The sequence below is a fragment of the Hydra viridissima genome, unplaced genomic scaffold (assembly GCF_058129835.1).
Source record: "Hydra viridissima isolate aposymbiotic clone 2 unplaced genomic scaffold, HvirCarnegie_v1 scaffold_12, whole genome shotgun sequence".
NCBI classification, from domain to species: domain Eukaryota; kingdom Metazoa; phylum Cnidaria; class Hydrozoa; order Anthoathecata; family Hydridae; genus Hydra; species Hydra viridissima.
In genome coordinates this window covers 6935818-6959062 of record NW_028324311.1, presented here as the reverse complement: position 1 = coordinate 6959062, position 23245 = coordinate 6935818, and the positions used below count along the sequence as shown (strand labels likewise).

The following is a 23245-nucleotide window of genomic DNA, read 5'->3' as shown; positions in this document are numbered from 1 at the left end:
TAAATAAGCATCGGCGTTACCGCACCGTCGGTAAAAATGCGTAAAAATGCGTAAATTTGCGTAAAATGCGTAAAAATGCGTAAAATGCGTAAATTTGCGTAAAATGCGTAAATTTGCGTAAAAATGCGTAAATCTGCGTAAAAAGCGTAAAAATGCGTAATTACCGCGGTAATTTTGCGTAAAAATGCGTAATACGCAATTTTATCGCATTTATCACTTTTTACCGCATTTATCACTTTTTACCGTTTTTATCACTTTTTACCGCTTTTTATCACGATTTACCGCATTTTATCACAAATTACCTCTTTTTTTGCTGATTACCGAAAAACTAAAAAAAGATACTTTAAATTGCTTTTTGTATTTCTATTAGTAAATATTACATTTACAGTTTTAAACAAACAAGTTATTGATAAAAAATTAATCATCAGATATATCATCATCTGTCTCTAATAAAATGTTTGCAAGCTCAGATGCTCTGTACTTTTTTTTCTCATTCCCCTTCCAATTCGACTTCATTATATTACCTAATTTTGCTTTTTTGATTCTACTTTGATTGTGCTGGAGTGTCATTGGAATAAACAAAGAGACACTTTGAGTTTGGTCTTTACCTTGAGTCACTTCATACTCTTCTTGTTGAGCTAGAGTCCTTTGACTCTCTTGAGTATCTAACTGTAGCTGTTGTTGCTTATTAGGTTCAGGACCAGTTTGAGTATCTGATAAAGTTGGAGAAGCCTTTTCAAGTGCACCTCTTTTTTTAGTTTCAGTTTGACTATGTGATTTTCCCTGTTGGTGAGTCTTCTTAGTTGGTGGTGTGACATGAGGTAATTCATACGGCTCTTCTTCGCAAGTTTTTTCCCAATCGTTGAGGTTAGAAGGAACCCTTGCGTAATTTTGACTCACAAAAACTAACATGCTAGTGTTTTCTGGTTTTACATTATGTCTAAAATCAGTAACTGTCCTACCTCCTACTGAAAACATTCTTTCTGATGAAGCAGAAGTCACAGGTATAGCCAAGTAACTTCTAGCCAGACCAGCTAGCAAAGGTAACTCATTTTTATTTTGCTTCCACCATTCTAAAGCATCCACATCCCTTTCAGGTAAGGCCATAGTCTGATACTTTTCAAATTCAAGCATCAAGGGTGGCTTGAGCTTTGATTGGCTAGGCTGTGAAGTCCCAGGGCGATGCGCTGAAACCTGCCTCCTGTCTTTCAAAAACTCAAGGTCCACTGGATCCATTGTTTCGTCAAGATCTGATGTTTCTAGCGAAGTATGATCATCAACCAATGACTCGCAGAACTGGATTGTGGTTGGGTGATTGTCAACCAATTCCTTGATGGCGGCTTCCCTCCCTTCCTCACTGTTTGCAATATTTTTGAGTGTATATCCTCTATAATATGGGTGCAGAAGTGAACCCACATTATAGTATTTGACTCCAACGCCATAATTAGGTAAACCCTTCTCAAATTCTTTCATGAAGTTGTGTAGGCACTCTGCAACTTGAGGGTCACGCTCTTCAATGTCATTTATGGTTCTTTTGCAAAGCAAGTGGAGATTTAATATGTCTTTTTGAACTTTATGCATAGTCACTAGATTTTCAGAAGACCAGGAATCAGAGCATCGCTTACATTCTGCCAGAAATGGTAAAATGTTGTAAATACTAATAAACTCTAACTCATCCGGAATCAAACTTTGAAGATCTGGTTTGTTTAGAGTTTCTAGAGCAACCAGTAAACCAGCCTTCAATCTGAGGATTGACTTAAGCATCATAAAGTTAGAATTCCATCTTGTTACAATTGGCTGAATGATCTTGACTGGTTCTATATTTGCTTCCACGCACGCTTTCTTGATGTCCTGCCAGTCTAATGAACTTTGGTGGGTCCTTTGAGCAAGTCCTTTACATTTCTTAATTATACCATTGATTCCTTCTGATTTTTCTACAGCCTTTGTTAAACAAGTGTTGAGCAGATGATCGGCACAGGTTAGATGATCACTGATCTCTTTGCTTTCCGTGATTGCTTTCTTCATGTTGGCTGCAGCATCAGTAACACCCACTTTGTAAAGGTCTTCCCTCTGAAGACCAGGAAATTGAGAAATCATGTGGTCTATTCCTTGTGCAAGCAAAACCCCTGTATGTCTCCCAATAAAGTTTTGGCAATCCAAAGATAAGTTTTTGAGTTCAAAGTCTTTGGTAACATAATGCAATGTAAGGGAGACGAAGGGATCACCATTTCTTGCAGTCCATCCATCTGTAGTGAAAGCTGCCATTTCGCAATGCGGGATGTCTCTCTCAATTTTCATTTTTACATCACGTCTTAGATTGCGATAAATCATTGGTAGCTTGAATTTGGATAAGGTGGTTGGACTTTTTAGGTTGGCTTGTGGACAAAGATAATTCAGCAGCATTTTGCCAGCAGTTTCAATAACGTGAAACGGGAGGTTAGAGAGAACTAGTGAAAGGGTTAGGATGGTATCAAATTCCAACTGTTGAGCACTTTGTGAAGGCCACTTTATTGTTTCAGTAAAGTCGTCCATTTTTGTTTGGTGACTTGATGATGCATCATGTGGGAGGTTATCAAGCCTTTTGTTTTTATTAATAGGACCAAAATATCTTCTTATGGTACTGGACTTATCAGCCTCTGCCTGAGCATTCCTCTTTTCTTGAAATTTCTTCTCTTTATTTTCGTTATCGACTTTTTGCATCTGGTAAAAAGATAGCGGATTGCAGGATCTGAAATAAAATAGTGGAATTATATATGTTTAAAAGGATGCGAATTACAATGTTTCAGTAGTAGATAGTTCATAAAAAATAAATACATGAACCACAAGACACATTAGTGTTTTTTTAAAAATTCTAAATAATTTTTTTTTTATCATGTTGCATTTTACCATGGACATATAAGAAATGGACGTGCAACCTATTGTTTTTTTTGCGAACCATGCTCGTTGCGCATAGTTAGAAATCTTTTGTTTTAAGCAATAGAAATTAAATTATATTAAAGTCTGTCGGATTTAACGAAAATTTTTGGACTCGTCTAACCAGTCATTTCAACTTCCTCTCATTTATTAAAGATAACAGCAAAAGAACCAAGTTTTAAGCTTAATTTTATATAGATAGACATTCTTAATACCTTAAGAAATAACGCGGACAATGAAAAGAAATTGAGGTCATTTGCTTGACTACCTTAGTACATGTATAACTTGAGATAAAATAAATAATACAAAAATCAAATTATTTTGTAGCTACCTAGAGCACAATGGTTTCATGTCTAGGGAATTACTCCATCTATTATATTGCTGTAGACATCTAGTTTATGAATATTATAGAATTTTCTATTTTTATGTTTAACAACAGAAATATATACAGTAAAGGATAAATAACTTATACATAAAATGAATGTAAATACAATAAAGAAAAAAATAATTTGTCACAGTTTTAAAGAATTTAGCAAAGTCAATTTATGGCAAACCGCAAGAATAACTAAGTATTTAATATTAACATAAAATGATTTACCAGCTATATATAAACTAATTTTTATTTGACAAAAACAAATGGGTTATTATGAGCGTATTATGACAATTGAAATAATATATGAAATATGAAAAGCGAAAACATGAAATATCTGACCGCATTTTGCAAGATAATTATAAATTTGAATAACTTTTTAAAAGGTTATGCTTTATCAAATGAATTATAAAAAAGTCTATAAGAAAATACACCTACTAAAAAAATAATGCATTAAGGAATATAAATTATGGAGCTTATAAAGTAGCCGAGGCAAAAAATGGCGACATGTCGGAAAAAATACTAAAAAAATACACAAAATTAAGGCTGGTGAATGAAGGACCAAGGAGTTGAATGAAACCAGATCTTAATAACAAATTTAATTTAAGCTTTTTTATACTTCGCTATACTTTTTTTAGTCATTTTAAAATTATCCATACAGATCTATTTTATCATTGACAGACTTTGTTTACACGAAAAAAGTTCCCAAATTTACAAATATTTATCTTGAAAAAATGATGAAAATCTGTTCGTGCCGACAACTAATTTCCTTTACCTTGGTGTAATTTGTTTAGTAATTTGTCAACGCGTGAAGTAGTTACTTTATCCTGAAGTACAGTCTTATTAAACAAATGCTATAAAAGTTTAACCCTTTGTGGTCCGACGGGACATAAATGTCCCAGTTTACTTAAGGCTCTATGGCGATTCACTTGAAGTTAAGAAAGTCAAATATTTTGATTATGTCATTTCTATAATTGTTTGGCTATATCTCAAACCAACTTTTTGCGGCATATATAGTACTTTTATGGCATAAATACTAGTTTTTAAAAAGGTAAACTGATATGCGCATGTTTTTGATTTTAGTACGAAGAAAAAACTTTATTATTCATTATCAAATTATTACAGAATTCCCAAACTTTTTTGTTGTGTTCTTTAATAGTAATATGATCAATATATATTAAATTTTATAGGTGAAAGTTTGTTCTAGGTTGTTTATTTTCACTACTTTGTTGTGGGACATATATGTCCCTTCAGGTTTTATGGAACTCTGTTTTGGATGTATTTTATTTAATTTGGTATTATTAATTTGATTTTATTTACTTCAAGAGATAATAATAATGAAACATAAAAAGTATTATACTGCTGCCGAAGCTACAAAAATAATCTTAGAAGATATTCCCCTAGGAGACAGCAGTGATTTATCTGACTATTCAGATGATGATGAGAATTTTGAACTAGATAAACTGCAAGCTGAACAACAGTGTAATGATGACTTATCCAATCAAGTTGAAGTAGATGTTTCTGAATATGAGTCATCTGAGTATTCATATGATGGCAATATCTGTGATACTTATAATAGTTTTTCAGGTAAAAATGACTATAATGTAGAGCAAGATAGAAAGTGGAGCAAGATTGAAAAGAATGAATTTGTTTCAAGCTTCAATCAACCGGAAGGTACCTTTCTATTTATTAATTCAAAATGCTTTTTTGTTTTGCTTATTTTTCATCCAGAAAAAGCTCATTGAGAATATATACATATATTCTCTATGAGTTTTTTCTGAATGTGAATGTACACATACATTCACTAATCAAATAACATTTATAATTTGTTTCTTATTATTCTTTGTAATAGTTAAGCACATGATTTCACTTTATTTTACATTAATATTTTAGGACCTGTCAAAGTGCATTTTGCTGACTGCCAAAAACCAGTTGATTACTTTTTAAAATATTTTGATAATGAAATAATGGATTCCATCTTGTTCCAAAGTAATTTGTATATCAATCAGACACAAAAAAGAGTTTCTGCATTGTCAAAAGCTGAATTATTCGCATTTATGGGGATTAACATGGTGATGGGGTATCACGAGTTACCATCATGGAAACATTATTGGAATGGCGAGCAAGATTTGTCTGTACCGTTTATTTCAAATGCATTATCTAGAAATAGATTTTTGCAGATACTATCTAATATCCATGTCAATGACAATAACGCAGTTCCAGATACCAATACTGATAAACTTTATAAAATGCGACCACTAATTGACAGCTTGAATAAAAAGTTTACTGAACTGTACAGTGTATTACGTTCCGTTAGTATTGATGAAAGCATGATTCTTTTCAAAGGGCGCAGCTCATTAAAGCAATACAATCCTGTGAAACCAACAAAAAGAGGTTATAAACTTTGGTCCTTAGCAGATATGGATGGCTACCTTTACAAATTTGAGGTTTATCAAGGAAAAGATAATTGTAGAATTGATCCTGCTATGCCTAAATATTTTGGTTTAGGAGAAAAAGTCATTTATGAAATGACAAAATCATTGCAAGGAAAGTTTCATGAAGTTTTTATTGACAATTACTTCACATCTGTTCCGCTCATGGAATACTTACTCTCTAATCAGGTTCTAAGTTGTGGAACTTTGCGTACAAAAAGAAAGTACCTGCCACAAGACTTTATAAAAGATAGGTGCCTAAAGCGAGGCGACTTTGATTATCGAATATCCAAAGATGGAATTGTAGTTTTTAAATGGAAGGATAACAAACCTGTTCATGTCATTTCAAACTATCATGGAACGGATACATCAGAAATAAAGAGAAAGAACAAGGATGGAACCATATCAATGATTTGCGGTCCAAAAGCAGTAAAAGATTATAACGCCTTTATGGGAGGGGTTGATAAAGCTGACATGCTTTGTTCGCTATATGGCACTTCTAGAAAATCCAAAAAGTGGTGGCATCGCATTTTTTTTGGTCTTGTTGAGCGAACAATCTGCAATGCTTATGTTGTTTATAAAAAAATGTCCAATGAAAATATAAATCTTCTTGACTTTCGAAGATCAGTTGCACAATCCATGGTTATGAAAGGGAAGCCACCAAATCTTGGCAGACCAATAACATCATCTCCTTCCAACAGACTTACTACTAACAAAAGAAGAAAGTCAAATTATTCAGTAGTGCCATCAATTCGTAAAGAACATCTTGGAATTCATTGGCCACATCATGATGGAAAACGAGGACGGTGCGAAGTTTGTTCAAAAAAGAAGATTGAAGCAAGGCCATTTTTCAAGTGTAGCACTTGTAAAATTTTCTTATGTATAAATGATAAAAGAAACTGCTTTAAAGAGTTTCATGAATGAACAACTTTATCTGTACATTGTAAATAATATACACTTTTTGTTGGTTTAGATAATGCCTGTCGGGACTTATTTGTCCCATAGTAATTTTTAAGACAGCTAAAATAAAAAAATTAAATCTTTTTTTTTTTTTGTATGTAGATTTATCACAAATTAAAAAAAAAATAAAACAATTTAAAAAAAAAAATCATTGTCACACCTTGGACCACAAAGGGTTAAACTAATACCACGTGATCAGAGGTTCTGTTTTTAAACTGTGGGCAGCCATTTTAATAGATTTTTTTGTTGACTGGTGAAAATTTAGAGTTAGGGCCTCTTTATATGGAAAGCGGGCTGGCTCGGCAAACGAGCCAGCCCGTTTACCGAGATCTCGACGTTGTCCTTATTTCAACTTAATTTTATTTTGCGTTTATATGAATAAACAAACTAGCCCGGATCGCTATCCGGGCCAGCTCGTTCATTCATATAAACGCAAAATTTTTCGAAGCCAGTTTTGGCCTCTCAAGAAGGCGGCGGATACAACGAACGGCTATATGAAAATTAAGAAACTAATGATAATCAAATTTTATATCTTAAGCTCAAATATTGATAAGTTTCAAATAAAAATCTATTTTTTTGTTTAGCATAAGATTTTTTTCATAAAAATAACGGAATATTACATAATTACATAAACTTCAAGTATAAATATTTTTTTATTTAACAAAACATATTCTTACAATAGCTTGTTGTATGTTAACTTTCTGCTTTTCGTTTTTTAGAATAAATATGAGCCCATAATTATGAAAGTGGTCTAAATCATATTTCTTAATTCGAGATATTTAATGATTCGCATTTGAATAAATTAAAAATTCCGTATAACGTTGTAATTACAACTACTTTTTAAAGGTTCATTTTTGACGATATCGTAAAAATTACATTGAATATATTTAGTTTAAAATCATGTCGTGTGAAATAAGTGATAAATTCATTTTTTTTTAAATTTTGACTTAGACTACTTTCATAATTATGGGCACATATGATAAAATACAGATTCTCAGTAAAACTAAGTAGGAGTTTTAATTTTAGTTTGTTTCAATTTAGTTTGTTTAATAGTAGTGAAGAAAAAGTATTTGTTTACTTGTGCAGAAATCTCAAATTTAAAATAATTAGCATTTGCAATATAACTTACGTACCTTTTAGTTCTTAACTACCCAATGCTTGTGCTAGAAGCAGGGGCCTGTACAGGAATTTTTTTGGATAAGTCGCAATTTTAACCCCTTCCCAAAAATGTTAAATTTTAGCATCCCCCCCTTCCTCATTGAGAAACGCATATATGAGGTAAGACGGCTTAGTGTATGTACAAACGTAAGTCCGAATTTAATTTTTAGTGTTTAAAACCCTTACTTTCTTTTTATATTGTTCAAAATGCAAGTAATTAAAAAGATACACAGCTTTGTGTAAAACAATTGGGGATGTCCATTGATATATTTTAATATATGCTTGTTGTTAACTGTAGTCTTCTCCTCCTGATGATAAATATCAAAAGAATTTGACTAAAACTTTACTAAGGGTGTAATTGAAATGGAAGTCCGGAATTTGTTCTCTAAGAAATAATAACTTTTATTTTTTTTAAATTAACAAAAGAAAATATTTAAAAAATGAAGTACTTTATAACTTAATAAAAAAGGTATGTCCATTCAAGTTTTTTATTAATTTGTTTAAGTCAAAAATTAAAACAACCTCCGTTTAATATATAAATCGTTTTTTAATAAACTTTAGACCGTTCTCGATTTGAAAAGCGCTATAATAAAATACCAAATCGTAAATCTAACTGTTATCCCGGATTAATAACTTCTTACCATCCGTTCGAACAATTAACCTTGTATAGTTTGCTTAATTATTGCTTTAGTTTGCTATAATTATTCGCTCTGTTGACGCATCATATTTATTCAAAATATTGAAGTTGTGAAAAAATATATAAAGATACATATTTTGGGTATGTCCAGCGACGTAGCAGACATCCCCTAGACACGCCCTGAGAAGGTTAGTAGCACAACTGCATGTTGCGTTATTGAAAATATAAAATTTGTCAAAATTGTAGGTAGACACCACTGCCGCTTACCATTCAGTTGTGTTATCAACCTTCTAGCACACTGTATTGGGTAACTAAGAACTAAAAGGTACATAAGTTATACATAAATATGAATTTAATCGTAAATTGCACATAAAAAAATTATATCGAATATTTTGAACTTTAACATTTAAATTAACAATTTCTTTAATTGTCTAATTTTTTAAAAATCATTTCATTTCTATAAACTTTTTAAAAATTTGTGGCATTATTTGGATTACAAAGTTAATATCGATGAGCACAGTATCAACAAAGCTTCTTTTTAGCATTGGAGGCAGCTTGGCATAGTACTCCTCCAAACTATTTACAAAACTTAATTGATAGCGTTCCTCGTCGCTTGCGAGCAGCTATCAATGCCAAAGACTTCATACTAAATGTTAATCAACTATAAAACAAAAAACTCAAATATACTTAATAAAACTTTGAGAGGTATGAATACTTTTGACTCTTCCTAATATCTCAAATTTTAAGTGTAACCACACAGCAGCCAAACTAGAAAACCTAAATCAGCGCCTAAAGCTTGAGAAAGCAGCTGTGATATTCAAATCAACCCTATAAAAATGCAAAAAGAGCAAATATGCCATCTAAGTCAGTAACCATAAAGAAAACTTTCCGTTTTCCATAATAATAATAATAATAATAATAATAATAATAATAATAATAATAATAATAATAATAATAATAATAATAATAATAATAATAATAATAATAATAATAATAATAATAATAATAATAATAATAATAATAATAATAATAATAATAATAATAATAATAATAATAATAATAATAATAATAATAATAATAATAATAATAATAATAATAATAGTAATAATATAAATAATAATAATAATAGTAATAATAATAATAATAATAATAGTAATAATAATAATAATAATAATAATAATAATAATAATAATAATAATAGTAATAATAATAATAATAATAATAATAATAATAATAATAATAATAATAATAATAATAATAATAATAATAATAATAATAATAATAATAATAATGATAATAATAATAATAATAATAATAATAATAGTAATAATAATAATAATAATAATAGTAATAATAATAATAATAATAATAGTAATAATAATAATAATAATAATAGTAATAATAATAATAATAATAATAATAATAATAATAATAATAATAATAATAATAATAATAATAATAATAATAATAATAATAATAATAATAATAATAATAATAGTAATAATAATAATAATAATAATAATAATAATAATAATAATAATAATAATAATAATAATAATGATAATAATAATAATAATAATAATAATAATAATAATAATAATAATAATAATAATAATAATAATAATAATAAAAAAATGCACCAACACTATCATATAGTATACAAATGATGCAAATTGCAATACTCCAACACAGCAAGTCATAACTGATTGAAAATATACCAAGAAATACACATGAATGCTTACAGGTTATAACAATTAGTTAACTAAATTTTCAACGAGCATAACTGAATTAAACAAATAAGAGCATTTGAAATCAGATCCTGTGTGCTATAAGGCAAAATATATTTATAGGCTGGACAAACCAGTATAATGTATACAGTGCTTGAAAAACAGATCCATTGTGTTCTATTTTCAATAAATCATAACTTAGATCATGGCAAACAGTTTGTAAACTCTTAACTGATGCTGGATCAAAAAACATTGTTAACTGTTTAACATTTGTAACTGCATCATCAGGAGCTTGTATTACATTATTGACTTCTGTTGCATTCTTCTCTTTCAGTTTTCGGCTCCCTTCCCCACGATCCCGTGAATTTCCAAACCACGTAGAAAGTTCCTTCTCAAGCATCTCCTTGGTTGTGTCCTCAGCGGCAAAGTTTTGTTTTGCAGCACCTAAATACATATAAAACAATTACGTTGATGCCGCCGTATACATGTTAAATTATTATCATAATTACACTATTTAGCAAGTATTACTTCTCTGGGCTAAATGTTGTGATCTAAATAAATCACTCAAGATTAATATGTTGCTGTTTACATATTTAATGTAATACAAATTTGAAGTGAATACTTACTAAACAAAATCTGAAAGTGTTACAGTGCTCAAAATTTAATTTTGCTTCGTTGCCCAATCAAGTTACACTGTCGCGCTTGCTTAGATGTCATTAATTAGGCCATGTTTTGCTTGATAGATTGTGTCAAGCTGCCTCCACCATTACTGACAAAAATTGGCCAGAGAGAAATGTTTGAGCTGTTAAATAAAGGAATACCATCAATATTTATGTGACGCCAGAGCAGCCCTAGAGTTTGAAGAGCAAGCTATTACGTTGGATACTTTTTCAAGAGATGATTACAAGGAGCTGTGCGAGTTAGTGGTATTTTACCTAGGTAGAGAAGTTCCTATCTTCTTTCTTCAATAAATAGGAGCCTGCCATGAAGCAAGATTCATGGCAGATGCATTGTATCTTCTTAAACTCACAATGACTTCAAAGATATCTAAAGTCATGAATGAAGAAGAGAAAACCATGGTGGAAACTGCTTCTTTCTTTGTTGCAATCTGCTATACTCCATGGTTTTTGAAAGCATGTTTTACTAACAATGCTCCAAACAACAATCTTTAAAAGAAGTGTTTCATATTGGGACATGCTCTACTCAAAAGTATGCAAAGACACACATGGTATCTTACTGAGGATCTGGTTTTATTGGCTGATGCTAATTTAGACTATGAAGTAAAGGTAAAGATATTGAATAGAATGTTGGAGTTTGATGTGCCAAAAAAGTTCAAGGTCGGCAAACCCCAACTTCCAACAATACAAGAATCAACTTAGCTGTTTGATCTTGTAGGGCCTTAGAGTTGGGTTCTATTGAAGGTTGCAGACATAGACACCACTGAAGTGGAGAGTTGGGTTGAGGACCAAAACACCCCTTGTTTTGAAAGTTTCATATCATTTGCAAAAAACAGTATGTGCGTCAATGATTGTGCAGAGCGAAATATTCGGTTAATTCAAAATTTTGTGAACTCACACAAATCTGAGGATATGAAGCAAAATGTAATGCTAGTTGCAAGAGACAACAGAAAAAAACTCACAAAGGAGATAACGAAGAAACAACTTAAAACTGTATGAAGTACTTGTTAAATAAATATTTTATTCCACTATTTATTATTTGCTCGATTTCTGTCAAAAACCAATATTTATATCTATCTGTTTTAATGCAGATACAAACATTTTTTGTGATTTTTGGACTTCTAGGGTAAAGGAGAATGAGAAAAAACTACAAGTAAGTTGAAATTCAAATATTTTTAAAGTTTTAGGACACCCTTATATGCATGGACACTTAAAATCTTTCGGAATCTCTTTTTTCAATTTGTCCGAATTCTAAAAAAATGAACAATAACTTTAGAACCAATCAAATTTGTCTTCGAAACTTATGCACTCCTTCTTACTTAATTTTATTGATAGGTTTAAGCTAACCCAAACTCTAACTTCTACGGAGAGTTAGAGTTTGGGTTAGCGACGCAAAAATTCCTAGTTCAAAACTCTATTCATACGTTGATAACTCAGTGACCTACCTTCAGTACAGGACTTGAAAAAGCCAAGAATTAGCCTTCGAGAATGTTTTCCTTAGTTTTTTGCTTCGCTGTAATAATTAGCTTTTCTAATGTATTAGGAGAGTATACATTAACTCTGACTAATGAAAATTTCGATGCTCACGTCTTGGATTCAAAAAAAAATGTGTTGGTTGAATTTTATGCACCATGTGAGTTTTTTGTACTGTCAAATTATATGTATATTATTGATAATCATAATCGTAAACAGAGACAAACGCTAAAGAGATTTTTTTATATTTTAAATTTTTTCTATACTATTATTTTTGTTATTTCTTGATATTCTTGATGTTTCACTATAGACTGTATTTGATCCTATTGCTTTGATCCTATTGCTTTGATCGAAATTGATTTTTATTTCCTCTATCTTGTGTCTGATTGAGAGAAGATAAAGAAAAAAAGAATTATTTTCCTCAAGATATTCAATATTTTAACGGCAAATTACTGTTTGAAACTTATGCAGGATTCTGTGTCAAATTTTATAATTGTGTGCTTTTGGTCTGATATAAGTAGATATAATGGAATGCAATTTTTTAAAAAGTTTTAAGGTATTTTATTCTAACTACAAAGAAAATAAATAAAATGCTTTATTAGAATATCCTGATTTTTTATGAGTTACCATAGTAAAAATGCACAGTGAGCCAAACAGTTGGCATTGTTTAAAAATTAATTTTAACAAACTGAATATATATTAGTTATTACTGAAAACCAAATAAATTTCCAACTTATAAAAAGAAAAACAAATTCCATAGTTTTATTCAGAAAATCCATTTGATTGAATAATTTTGTTACAAAAAAGGGGAACAATTTAAATATATTTTTGAAAGTAAATTAAATTCTAAATTCTCAAAATCTATTTAAACCCTCAAAAGAAATTACAACAGTAATTTTGATTGAATAATTTTGTTACAAAAAAGGGGAACAATTTAAATATATTTTTGAAAGTAAATTAAATTCTAAATTCTCAAAATCTATTTAAACCCTCAAAAGAAATTACAACAGTTATACTTAATTACAAATTAAGAGATCACTTAAATTAAACTTGAAGTGCTTAAAGATAATAATATTAATAAAAGTGAGTATGAATTATTTCAAATTTTTATCACTGAGGAACATTTCAAAGGTTTGGGTTGATGCTTTTGGTAATAATTAAAGCAGTTTTTTCCAAATGGAAAGTTAATGTGGACCAATACAAAAGTTTTTGTACAGATTTTTACTTATTCCTGGTCAGTGAATTTCCTTGAATTACAAGAATAAATCTACCTGGACTATGGATCAGTAAAACACCATCACTACACCAACTAATTGCGCATTCATTTTTGTTTGTATTAAATAATGAGGAAAGTATTTTGGGTTATGAGTCAGGGTTAGATGGCAACAATAAAAATTAAGGACTCTCAAGAAAATCCTCCCAAATTGTCAATTTAACAAATGCAATCGACAGAATGTGGATATCAGAATTCCTTTGTGATAAGTGATACAACACAAAAACATTCTGCAAATTCTGATAAATATGATAAAAGATTCAATAATGAAAGAGGACATTCTGATAAATATTTTAATTAAAGAAATGTTCATAATGAAATTTTATCTGAAGATGACAAATTTTTTGAAGTGTTAACCTACAACTTTCCCCTTTTTTAAGTTTTACTGTTATTGTCATTGATATTTTTATGTTATCTTTATATTACAAAAAATACAATCATAGTTACATATTATAAATTATTATATTTTTTATATTATATCAACTGATTACTTGTTCATATAATTAGTGGTTAGCAAAATGATTTTCTAAAGATGAAGCATATTTACAAATAAATGAAGATATAGTTAAAGTGACACTTTCTTGAAATAGTTATCCTTTGAAAAATCATGAGGATTTTTTATTGTTTGCTTATAGTTTCTTATTGTTTAATCATTTCAAATTTATCTTGTGTACTATACCAACAGTTTTATGTTTAAAGTTGTTAACCAAATTTACATAATAAAATCTGTTTAGGGTGTGGCCACTGCAAAAACTTAGCACCTACCTACGAGAAAGTAGCTGAAGCATTTAAAAATGAACCTAATGTAAGTTGTTTTTTAATTTGTAAGTATTTTATGTTTCTTTTCTTCTCATTTGTCGTAGTAATCTTCATTTAAATTATCTAAAGTTTATAAAGCATGGCAAATGAACCAAGTTAATAGATTGCAGGAAAATCCCTTTTAAAATTGAAAAACTTATCTTTTAAATTTACTTCTTAATACCAATCTGATGCCAAATTTAAATATAGAATTTTTAACCATTACTTACTTTTTCACTTTTTCAAAAATTATCTTTCAGTTTTTTCAATGTATTTTCTTTAAATAGATCTTTAACAGTACAAGATTAGATTTAAAAAGAAAATGCCCAATCATAAACATTGTTTTTTGATTGCTCTTTTGGGGTTATCTGATTACATTATTTGAACAATCAAACTCATTTTTGCCTCACTTAAATTTTTTGTAATATTTGTTCAATTCTTTCTGTTTTTTAAATGCCTTTATCAAAAATAGTTTAATACATTTTTTTCTTCTGTTTTTTGGGATGGTTTTTTTGGGATGGTTTTTTTTGGGATGGTTTTTAAACAAAAAAAAACAATGATTTAAAAAAGTTTTAAAAAAAAAACACACATATATACATTAGGGTGATGACTTTTATACAAACTCGTTTCCCTGTATCATAGTTTGATGAGCTTTCATTTAAGATTAAATAAAATATTACATTCAAGGCGATTTGATAAAAAAACTTCACGCACAAAATGATTTTAAGAACTTTATTTATTAGCTTTTTGGCCAAATTTTTGAAGTCACTGTAAGCAGATACAAAATTGAACGCAAGCTGTAGAGTCACATGCATACAACATCATATAGGATCATCAAATGCACAAGGAAGTCAAATGTTCACGATAATGTCATTAGAGAGGATGAATCTCAGTGGGAGGTTTTCCTTATTGCGGCAGGAGTTGTGCAATTCTTGCATAACTTTGATGGCGCGCTCGCAGCACTGGTTGCTTCAGACAATTTTGATTGGAGAGTCATCTGCTTTCCATTGGGTTTTCAAGCAATTGAGAGCTTTTGGGTAGTTATTCTGAGCTTCAGATAGTTAATCAAAATCTGCAACGTGGAACAATTGATTGCTGAACCAAAGGTCAGCCCATGAGTAAGAAATGAATGAACAAATTTTACGCAACCTGATCCGGTTTATGGCATCAGAACAAACGCAAGAAGGGCTAGAATGGCACAAGAGTTCCAGCGTGCATTGCTGATGTTTGGGATCTGTTTGAAATTCACTAAGGGGATCTCATTCCTCTCAGTTAAGTGACGGAAGACACGAGTGAGGTGGTAGAGAAACTTCATGTTATCTCTCCAGCCGCCTGTTTCTTTAGTCTTAGCTTTACCGTTGCTGAAAGCTGCTTTCAATTTATCGTAATTGCTCATCAAATCCTGCACAAAGAAATACTTGATGTTTGGTGATTTAGTTAGCCCATAGAGCTCATCGTCCATGACAACGATCGTCCATGACAACGCGGTCTAGCACATGGTGCTGGCAACTGATGAAATTGGGTTTGGGGTGAGCTTTCTCTTCAAACGTTTGCTGCAGCCGAACAACAATGCCTGTCTTCTTGCCGGTATTCACGTTTGTTGTGTCGGCAACAATCATCACAACTGATCCCCACAGTTTGAACTCCTCTAACAAATCCTGGAGTCCTTCTGCAATTGTTTGAGCTTTCCCATCTTTCAATTCTAGCGCAGTCAACTTAATTTCTTTATATTCATTCTTGAGGACCACGGCCTGATATTTAAAGCCCTCAATTTGTTTGCCATCAAAGTGTATGATCAGATATATGCGGGAAGTTCAACGTTTTGCTCCATAGGTCTTTAAGCTCTACAGCAATTAAACCGATCCTCTCTCCCCGTTCTTTAGCAGTGGATTCATAAAATTTGAAGCGTCCAATGACGTGGTTTTTCAGGGGCATGCAACTTCATTCGTTCAAGGGTGCTTCATAAATTGCCACGTTGCCTCTTCTAGTTTGGGCTTGAAACTGGACTAAGTTCTTTGTCCAGGTTTCCTTGTTCTTCTCCGTGTTAGAAGAGCTCTTCTTGAACGACATGTTGTCTTCTACTCAAGAACTGAAATAGGGAAGGCCTTAGCGTCAAAATTATTAACGTAACAAGTTAAAGAAATTGTTATTAAGTTTTCAATTGAACTGTTATTGTTAATATATTTTATTTCAAAAGAAGCAAATAACGATTATAGAAAATGAAAAAGGCAGATACTAATAAAATATTATATGCTCAATTATAATTTGCGAAAGAGTTAAATGTGACTTACCAAATAATACAAGGATCTCTTTATACTTAAACTATAGAGAATGCGCAGTAATTAGAATAAGGCAGTAATAATGTTGACACCAAATTAAGATAATTAAAACTTAACTACCCGCTTTGAACACTTCTTTTATATACCAGTTTGTAGCAGACTGCAAAACAGCTGAAGAAAGTTTTAGAACTCCATAGAAGCTTCCCGAACAATTTTGTCACCGTGACGTCACTTTCATGGCTGACGGCGCACAGCGATATGCGATGTTCTGGAAAACTCTATACATTTCTCTGCTACATAAATTAATGCACAAGTCGGTTTAATGACTTAATACACAAGTCGGTTTAATTACTATATATATATATATATATATATATATATATATATATATATATATATATATATATATATATATATATATATATATTATATATATATACGTAAGTATATATATAGTTAACAAAATTACATAAAATGCTAAAATGCCTTCATAAATAATATTTCAAGATGGTTTGTGCATGACCTTTTTCAATATTTTAATGGAATAAACGTCATTTTAGTCATTAGTAGGCAAAAGTTCATTCATTCGTGCTACAGGAAATAATGTTTGAGAAAAAAAATCAAAAAGTCATTACCCTAATATACATATTCAAAATTATTAAGATAATATTTTTCTTCTCTTCCTTGAATTGATTCTTAAAAGCCCCCATATTTGTATCTAAAGATAGAATTTAAATTCCAAATCCATTATATTGCACCCCGACATACCAGCACTTTTTCCCTTATAAAACTTTAAATATTTTTTTCATTTGAAATAAAATAGTTCCACACAATTAAAGTATTCTTTATTTTTTAAAGCAGTTTTTTAATTGTACCAACATTCATAAGTAACTGTTTTTTTTATTGGTCAGTTGTATTTGGTAATTAATATTCTTTTTTTTTTGTATTAAGTGCGTTGTTGCTAAAGTTGATGCTGATAGTGAGAAAGAGTTAGGATCACGGTATGTGGGAATAAAAGTTAATGAGAAATATAAGGGTGTAAATTGCATTATACAAATGATCATTCAGCTAAATGCTTTTATTAATACTATTAAATTTTCTTGTTTCTAAGATTTGGAATTTCAGGCTTCCCTACAATCAAATTTTTCTCCAAAACGAATAAAGCTGGAGAAGAGGTAAAATTTAACTGTAAAGTTCATGTTTTATTTTTACTTTTTTTTACAAGTAAATAAAGCAAAGTTTTATAAACATATGATGTATTAAAGTATATACTTTTACTCTAATGTAGTATTAAAATGTGTATTGCTATTTGTGTGTGTATTTTAGTACTCAAGTGGTCGAAGTGAACAAGATTTTATTGACTTTTTAAATAGGAAATGTGGAACCAATCGAGTCAGTGGTGGTGGTGTAAACGATCAGGTATTAATATAACCTTTTTATTTAAGTGATAGATTTTTATCTAAATATTCATCCATAAATTTTATAATAGTGTTTAAACTTACTCCAATGCATTACAGCATTAAAACTTAAAAGTAGCAACCATTAAAAGTATATAGCATTATAGTTTAAAACATTAAGTTTTAATGCTGTAGAATGCATTCAAAATAAAAATATCAATGCAAAATACTGTGTTTATTCAATTTGCGCTAGATTAATTCCCAGGCTTTAAAAAATTATTATCTCCAACTTTTTGGCATTGTCAATTATATGTTAATTTACTTAAAGATTAAAGCTCAATTTTGTGATGGCATATGATCAAATAATTTAATTTTAAATCTGGCAAAATCTCATTAAATTTAAAATTAATTCTTATAACACGTATCAAAACTTAATATTTTACGTTTTACAGCCACAATATATTAAGCTTAAGAAGATGACTAAGATTGATATAAGTGCATGCTATATGTTATATATGCTATATGCTATATGCTATATGTAAATTTATCTTTAGATAAACATTTTAATGTTTAAAGTTCTATTATTTTTAAATATTTTAATGGTAAAACAAAAAAATGGTTTTCATTCAAAACTATTAATAAAAATTGATTTTTTTAAAATATAATTTAAATAATGAAAGGAAGATTAAGGAATTTAAAGTTAAAAAAAGTTTTACAAATTAAAAATTATGATATTTGATTTCTTAGGCTGGACGAATTGATGCATTCGATGATGCAGCTAAAAAGTTCATAAAATCAGCAGTAAGTTTATTCAAACACATTTAATAAAGATCATGTAAATAAAAGGTTGAGTCAAGTTATCAATTTAACACAGTTTTTTATTGAATCAACCAGTAGATTTTTTAAATTTATATTTAGAGTGAGCGAGATGGTTTAATTTCTGAATTAGAAGCAGCAAATGCTAATGAATCTGACCCTGAGTAAGTAAAGCTCTTCAGCTAAGTTTTAGTTTTGTATTTTTATATGTAGGACCTTTAACATAGTACCAACCTTTAAATATTATTACCCTCTCTGGTGAGCATTTTATGTTGTCTAGTTTATGATATCCAATTAAAATTTAAAATGTAAAAAATTAGTAAAAAATATATTAGTATTTAAAATAGCTTCTTTTTGTAAATAAAAGAGATCTTTGGTAAATTTTTTTTCTAGATACAAGGCATCAGGAGAATATTATGTTAAAGTTATGAAAAGTATCTTAGAGAAAGGAGATGATTACCCAAAGAATGAGATTGCTAGACTTTCTCGAGTTCTTGGTACTTATTGTATTTATAACAGTACTTTTTTTTATAGGCTTTTTTTTATAATTGATTTTTTAATTTGTTTTGACTAAAATGAGACTAAAATTACAAGAATTAGTATATTTTTCAGCAGAAAATGATTGCTAATGTAGTTTTCCTAAATATTCCCTGATATAAAAATATTGTTCTATATTTTTGTTAAAAAAAACCCCCTAATTTACTTACTTTTTTTTTTAGGAGGAAATATGAGTGCTGCAAAAATGGACACAATGTTAAAACGGAAAAATATATTGAGTCAATTTGTTCAAGAAAAAGAAGAATTGTAGTTATCCTCATATTTCAATAAATTTTTACCTTTAGAAAAAACTGTCACTAAATTAGTTCTCATTTCCTTTTACCAGAGAAATTAATCTTTCTACAGACACTTTTACAAAGTTTTTACTCTTTATTCAAGAGTTCATCTTGCGCTTTTGTATTACTCACTTTTTTTCAATCATAATATTCAAAGTAGAATCCTATTTTTTTTTGTTCTCAATAATTAATTTTAATTCGCATAGTAACTAGTAATTTTTTTTTAGCATGAAGTATTTGTTGTAGTAAATAGAAAACTGATGTGGTTTTAGATTATTTATGTATTAGCTATATGTATATATATATATATATATATATATATATATATATATATATATATATATATATATATATATATATATATATATATTAGTAAGTTATAGAAATAGTTATTAGTTTTATATTATGAAGAGTATTATTATTTACAGATTTCAGTTGTTTAATTTTTAGCTTTTTATTTAGTTTTTTTTTTAGACTATTATTACATGGAATATCCTCAAGCAGTTGTCTCTGTTGTAGTTTTCTGGATATATGTTTTCATCGGCGTGCCAGTCTGGTGGAACACAACAAAAGTTTACAGAGCATCATTGCCCTATGAAAAAATAGATGCCTTACAAAATACTTCAGTTAAACTGCAAGTTAGATTGAATGTTCTAAGTGATATTTATGAAGAGTCTGAGCTTAATGAAGCAGCTAATATGATTAAAAATGAATCAGTAGAGAAAATTAATTGGAGTGTTTCTGTTAAAAAGGTGCACTTTGTAATTAAAGATGATGCAGAGGAATATTGTAAGAATCTCTATAGGAATTCAACATTGCTACTCTACAATATCATAGTCGTTAAAGACGCTTTAAACAAAAAATCTGTAAAAAGCTATTGTCAGACATCTCTAACTGCAATATTATCACTACCCGAAAAAATCTCCTCTTCTGATTTGGGACATCAAATCTTCGATGTCATGGATGATTTTACTAGAAGTGAGGATTTTATGTCAAAAAAGTTATCGGCACCAACCCACCAGAATACAATGCCTCTTGCATCAGGTTACCATCTAACATTTACGTTGGCTGTTACCAATCCTGCTGAGTTCTTACCTTCTTGGGATATCGATGTATCAGTCGATGATTTTTTGAAGCCTTTTCTAAATAAATTTAATTTTCTTGGTCCGTTCAAAGTTTCTTCTCAAGTTTTATATTACGTTGATCTTGGAATAAAGCCATTTAAGAGTAACGAATCCTTTTATTATACAAAAAGCAAGTTACCACAACTCATCAACCCTATAGAATCGAGATTGGCATCTCACGTCACAACTGATCCAATCCTCAACTTTGTTATTTACGTGCCGCCTAAAAAGTATTCTCCTTTGTATATCCGTCAAACAAAAAATTCTGAACACAGCAGTTCATTTTATAGTCCAAGATGGGGAGGAATAGCTTTTTATAATCCACCACATTTTAACGAGAAAATAATATACACTCGTTATTTCATGGGAATTTTTATCAAACAGTTTGAATTATTGGTAGGTGTTAAATCATATTTTAACGAAACGAATGATATCGAATTTTCTCGAACTAATCTTTTAATCGAGAAAACTTTTGAAAATTTACGTACGTGTTTATCGACGTTAACTTCGTTATCAAAACTTCTAGATGAGATATCTAATATTGTTATAAAAGATGAGATTAAAGAGTTAGTCGAAGTAGCTGTACTGAATGTAGAGCTGAGTAAATATTTCTTACAAGTTGGAGATCTTGAAAAAGCGTATCAAACTTCTAAAGAAGCTTTTCTTTGTTCGGAGAAAGCATTTTATGATTCCTCTTTGCTCTCACTGCTTTATTTTCCAGACGATCAAAAATATGCAATATACGTTCCTCTATTCTTACCTATTTCTTTACCCGTACTAATGTCTTTTTTTAGAGCTGTGAAATGGCTCATTAAGTACCACAAAAAACAAAAAGAACAGTAAGTTGGTAGGAAACAGAAAGCAGATATGTGCTCTTTTAAAAATCCTTAAATTTACGAGCTGTTGTATTTCCTCCTTTATCACGGCTAGAGAACTTCGTATCCAAATCCCTTCACTCGAGTTACAAACAGATAAATTAGTCAAAGCTTTATTGTAAACTATTACATTCAAAAAAATTTCGAAAGAGTCTAAGTCAGATCTTGAATCTTTTCTAGTTTAAAACGAGTAACTAAACTATTTCAGACTAGATATTTGACTGTGATTCAATGTAAACTGCTTATTATATTGTAAAGGAATTTGTATACAAGTAGGTCAATATTCTGCGTAACGCACCTCAGAAGAAAAATTTAGGCTAAATGTCCCAGATTTATGAGGCACACCGGTGACTCTATATTGGTCTCTAGTTATCTAAATTTAACTACAAAAAATCATCTAACAACAAGGAAACAGGAGAATCTTTTTTGGTGGAGCATCCTACATTCAAAAGCCTAAAAGATGTTATCAAAATAAATATTTTTTTCTGGAATTTAAAACTTACAGAAACTATCATCTTGTCCAATAAACTGATCTTATCAGTTTTAAATACTCTGTATCAGTATTAGAATTCCATCCTTACAAGAAAAAAAAAAGAGTATTTCATTTGTGAAATAGCTCACTCCCACTGTACAGTTTCAGAACAGAAAGCTCGCAAATTCGGAAGACCTAAGACTTCAGAGTTTTTTATGTCCTTTTCTCGTCTAGTTGAACTTTGCAAAAGGATTGTGTATTCAAAAATGCGTTCCCTCATGTAACATTAAGTAGCAGATAAAGCTGAGTTCAGACAAAAAATTATCACACTAAAGAAAAAAGAATCAGCTTCTGAGACGTTACACCAACAGTGGCGATCGATCTTTCGAATTTTATTCTCGAAAAAAAATTCTTTCAGAAGTAAACAAGTTGAAGAACACCTTAAGTCTAAGTCACAAAAACGCAGAAAAATACAATAAGTGAAACTTTTTTGAGTTTTATTGAAAAATTAAGTGTTAGAAAGTTTCTTTGGCTTTAAACAAACATAGTTTGTTGGAATAATCAGACTATGATTTATTGTAATAAAATGCTATAATTGGTTAATGACATGTTCCACGAGATGACTCAAGGTCACACTTTAAGATGAGGCGTCGATGTGGTGGAGGATTTTTAAGGATTTATCTGATTATTATTGACTCGAACCAGGCCCTTACAGAGTCTGAGTGGGGCCCAAGCCGCTTTAACATTTTTAGACCTCTTGTATATCACGCATTTATAACCGTCCACCTATATCTAAAACATAAAACAAACAGAAACTGTAAATAAGTAGATAATATTATTTTTATTACATACAAACAGAATAATACCACAAACCAATTGATCTCTTACTTTATCCAAACAATTGTTCTATCAAGGTCAACTAATATCTTTTTCTAGGCAATTTGCTAAGCTCTTAATTTAAGTTCCGCATCTCGAAACAATATCGTTGTAGAAACTTTTTTATAGTACAGGTAAAGAAAGAAGAAGCTTCT

The 23245-nt window shown here is 29.8% G+C and overlaps 2 protein-coding genes across 2 annotated transcripts; both read left to right on the top strand.

The window, feature by feature from the left end:
* The first annotated feature begins 12268 nt into the window (after positions 1-12268).
* LOC145193780 (uncharacterized) lies at positions 12269-19758 on the top strand. Its single transcript, XM_090068801.1, has 9 exons — positions 12269-12507; positions 14355-14425; positions 17649-17698; positions 17809-17872; positions 18024-18116; positions 18842-18895; positions 19013-19074; positions 19304-19407; positions 19630-19758. Exons 1-9 carry the CDS (start codon positions 12363-12365, stop codon positions 19716-19718), a joined length of 732 nt encoding a protein of 243 aa, XP_089924927.1. The 5' UTR covers positions 12269-12362; the 3' UTR covers positions 19719-19758.
* Positions 19759-20174: 416 nt separating this feature from the next.
* LOC145193779 (GPI-anchor transamidase component PIGS-like) lies at positions 20175-23086 on the top strand. The gene has a single exon (XM_080071306.2). It carries the CDS (start codon positions 20229-20231, stop codon positions 21708-21710), a length of 1482 nt encoding a protein of 493 aa, XP_079927432.2. The 5' UTR covers positions 20175-20228; the 3' UTR covers positions 21711-23086.
* The last annotated feature ends 159 nt before the right edge of the window (positions 23087-23245 follow it).

Coding starts and splice junctions, on each gene's coding strand:
- LOC145193780 (XM_090068801.1), top strand. CDS start 12,363: ATGTTTTCCTTAGTTTTTTGCTTCGCTGTAATAATTAGCTTTTCTAAT. Junction 17,699..17,808: donor GAGAAAGAGTTAGGATCACG/GTATGTGGGAAT, acceptor CTTGTTTCTAAG/ATTTGGAATTTCAGGCTTCC. Junction 19,075..19,303: donor GCTAATGAATCTGACCCTGA/GTAAGTAAAGCT, acceptor TTTTTTTTCTAG/ATACAAGGCATCAGGAGAAT.
- LOC145193779 (XM_080071306.2), top strand. CDS start 20,229: ATGGAATATCCTCAAGCAGTTGTCTCTGTTGTAGTTTTCTGGATATAT.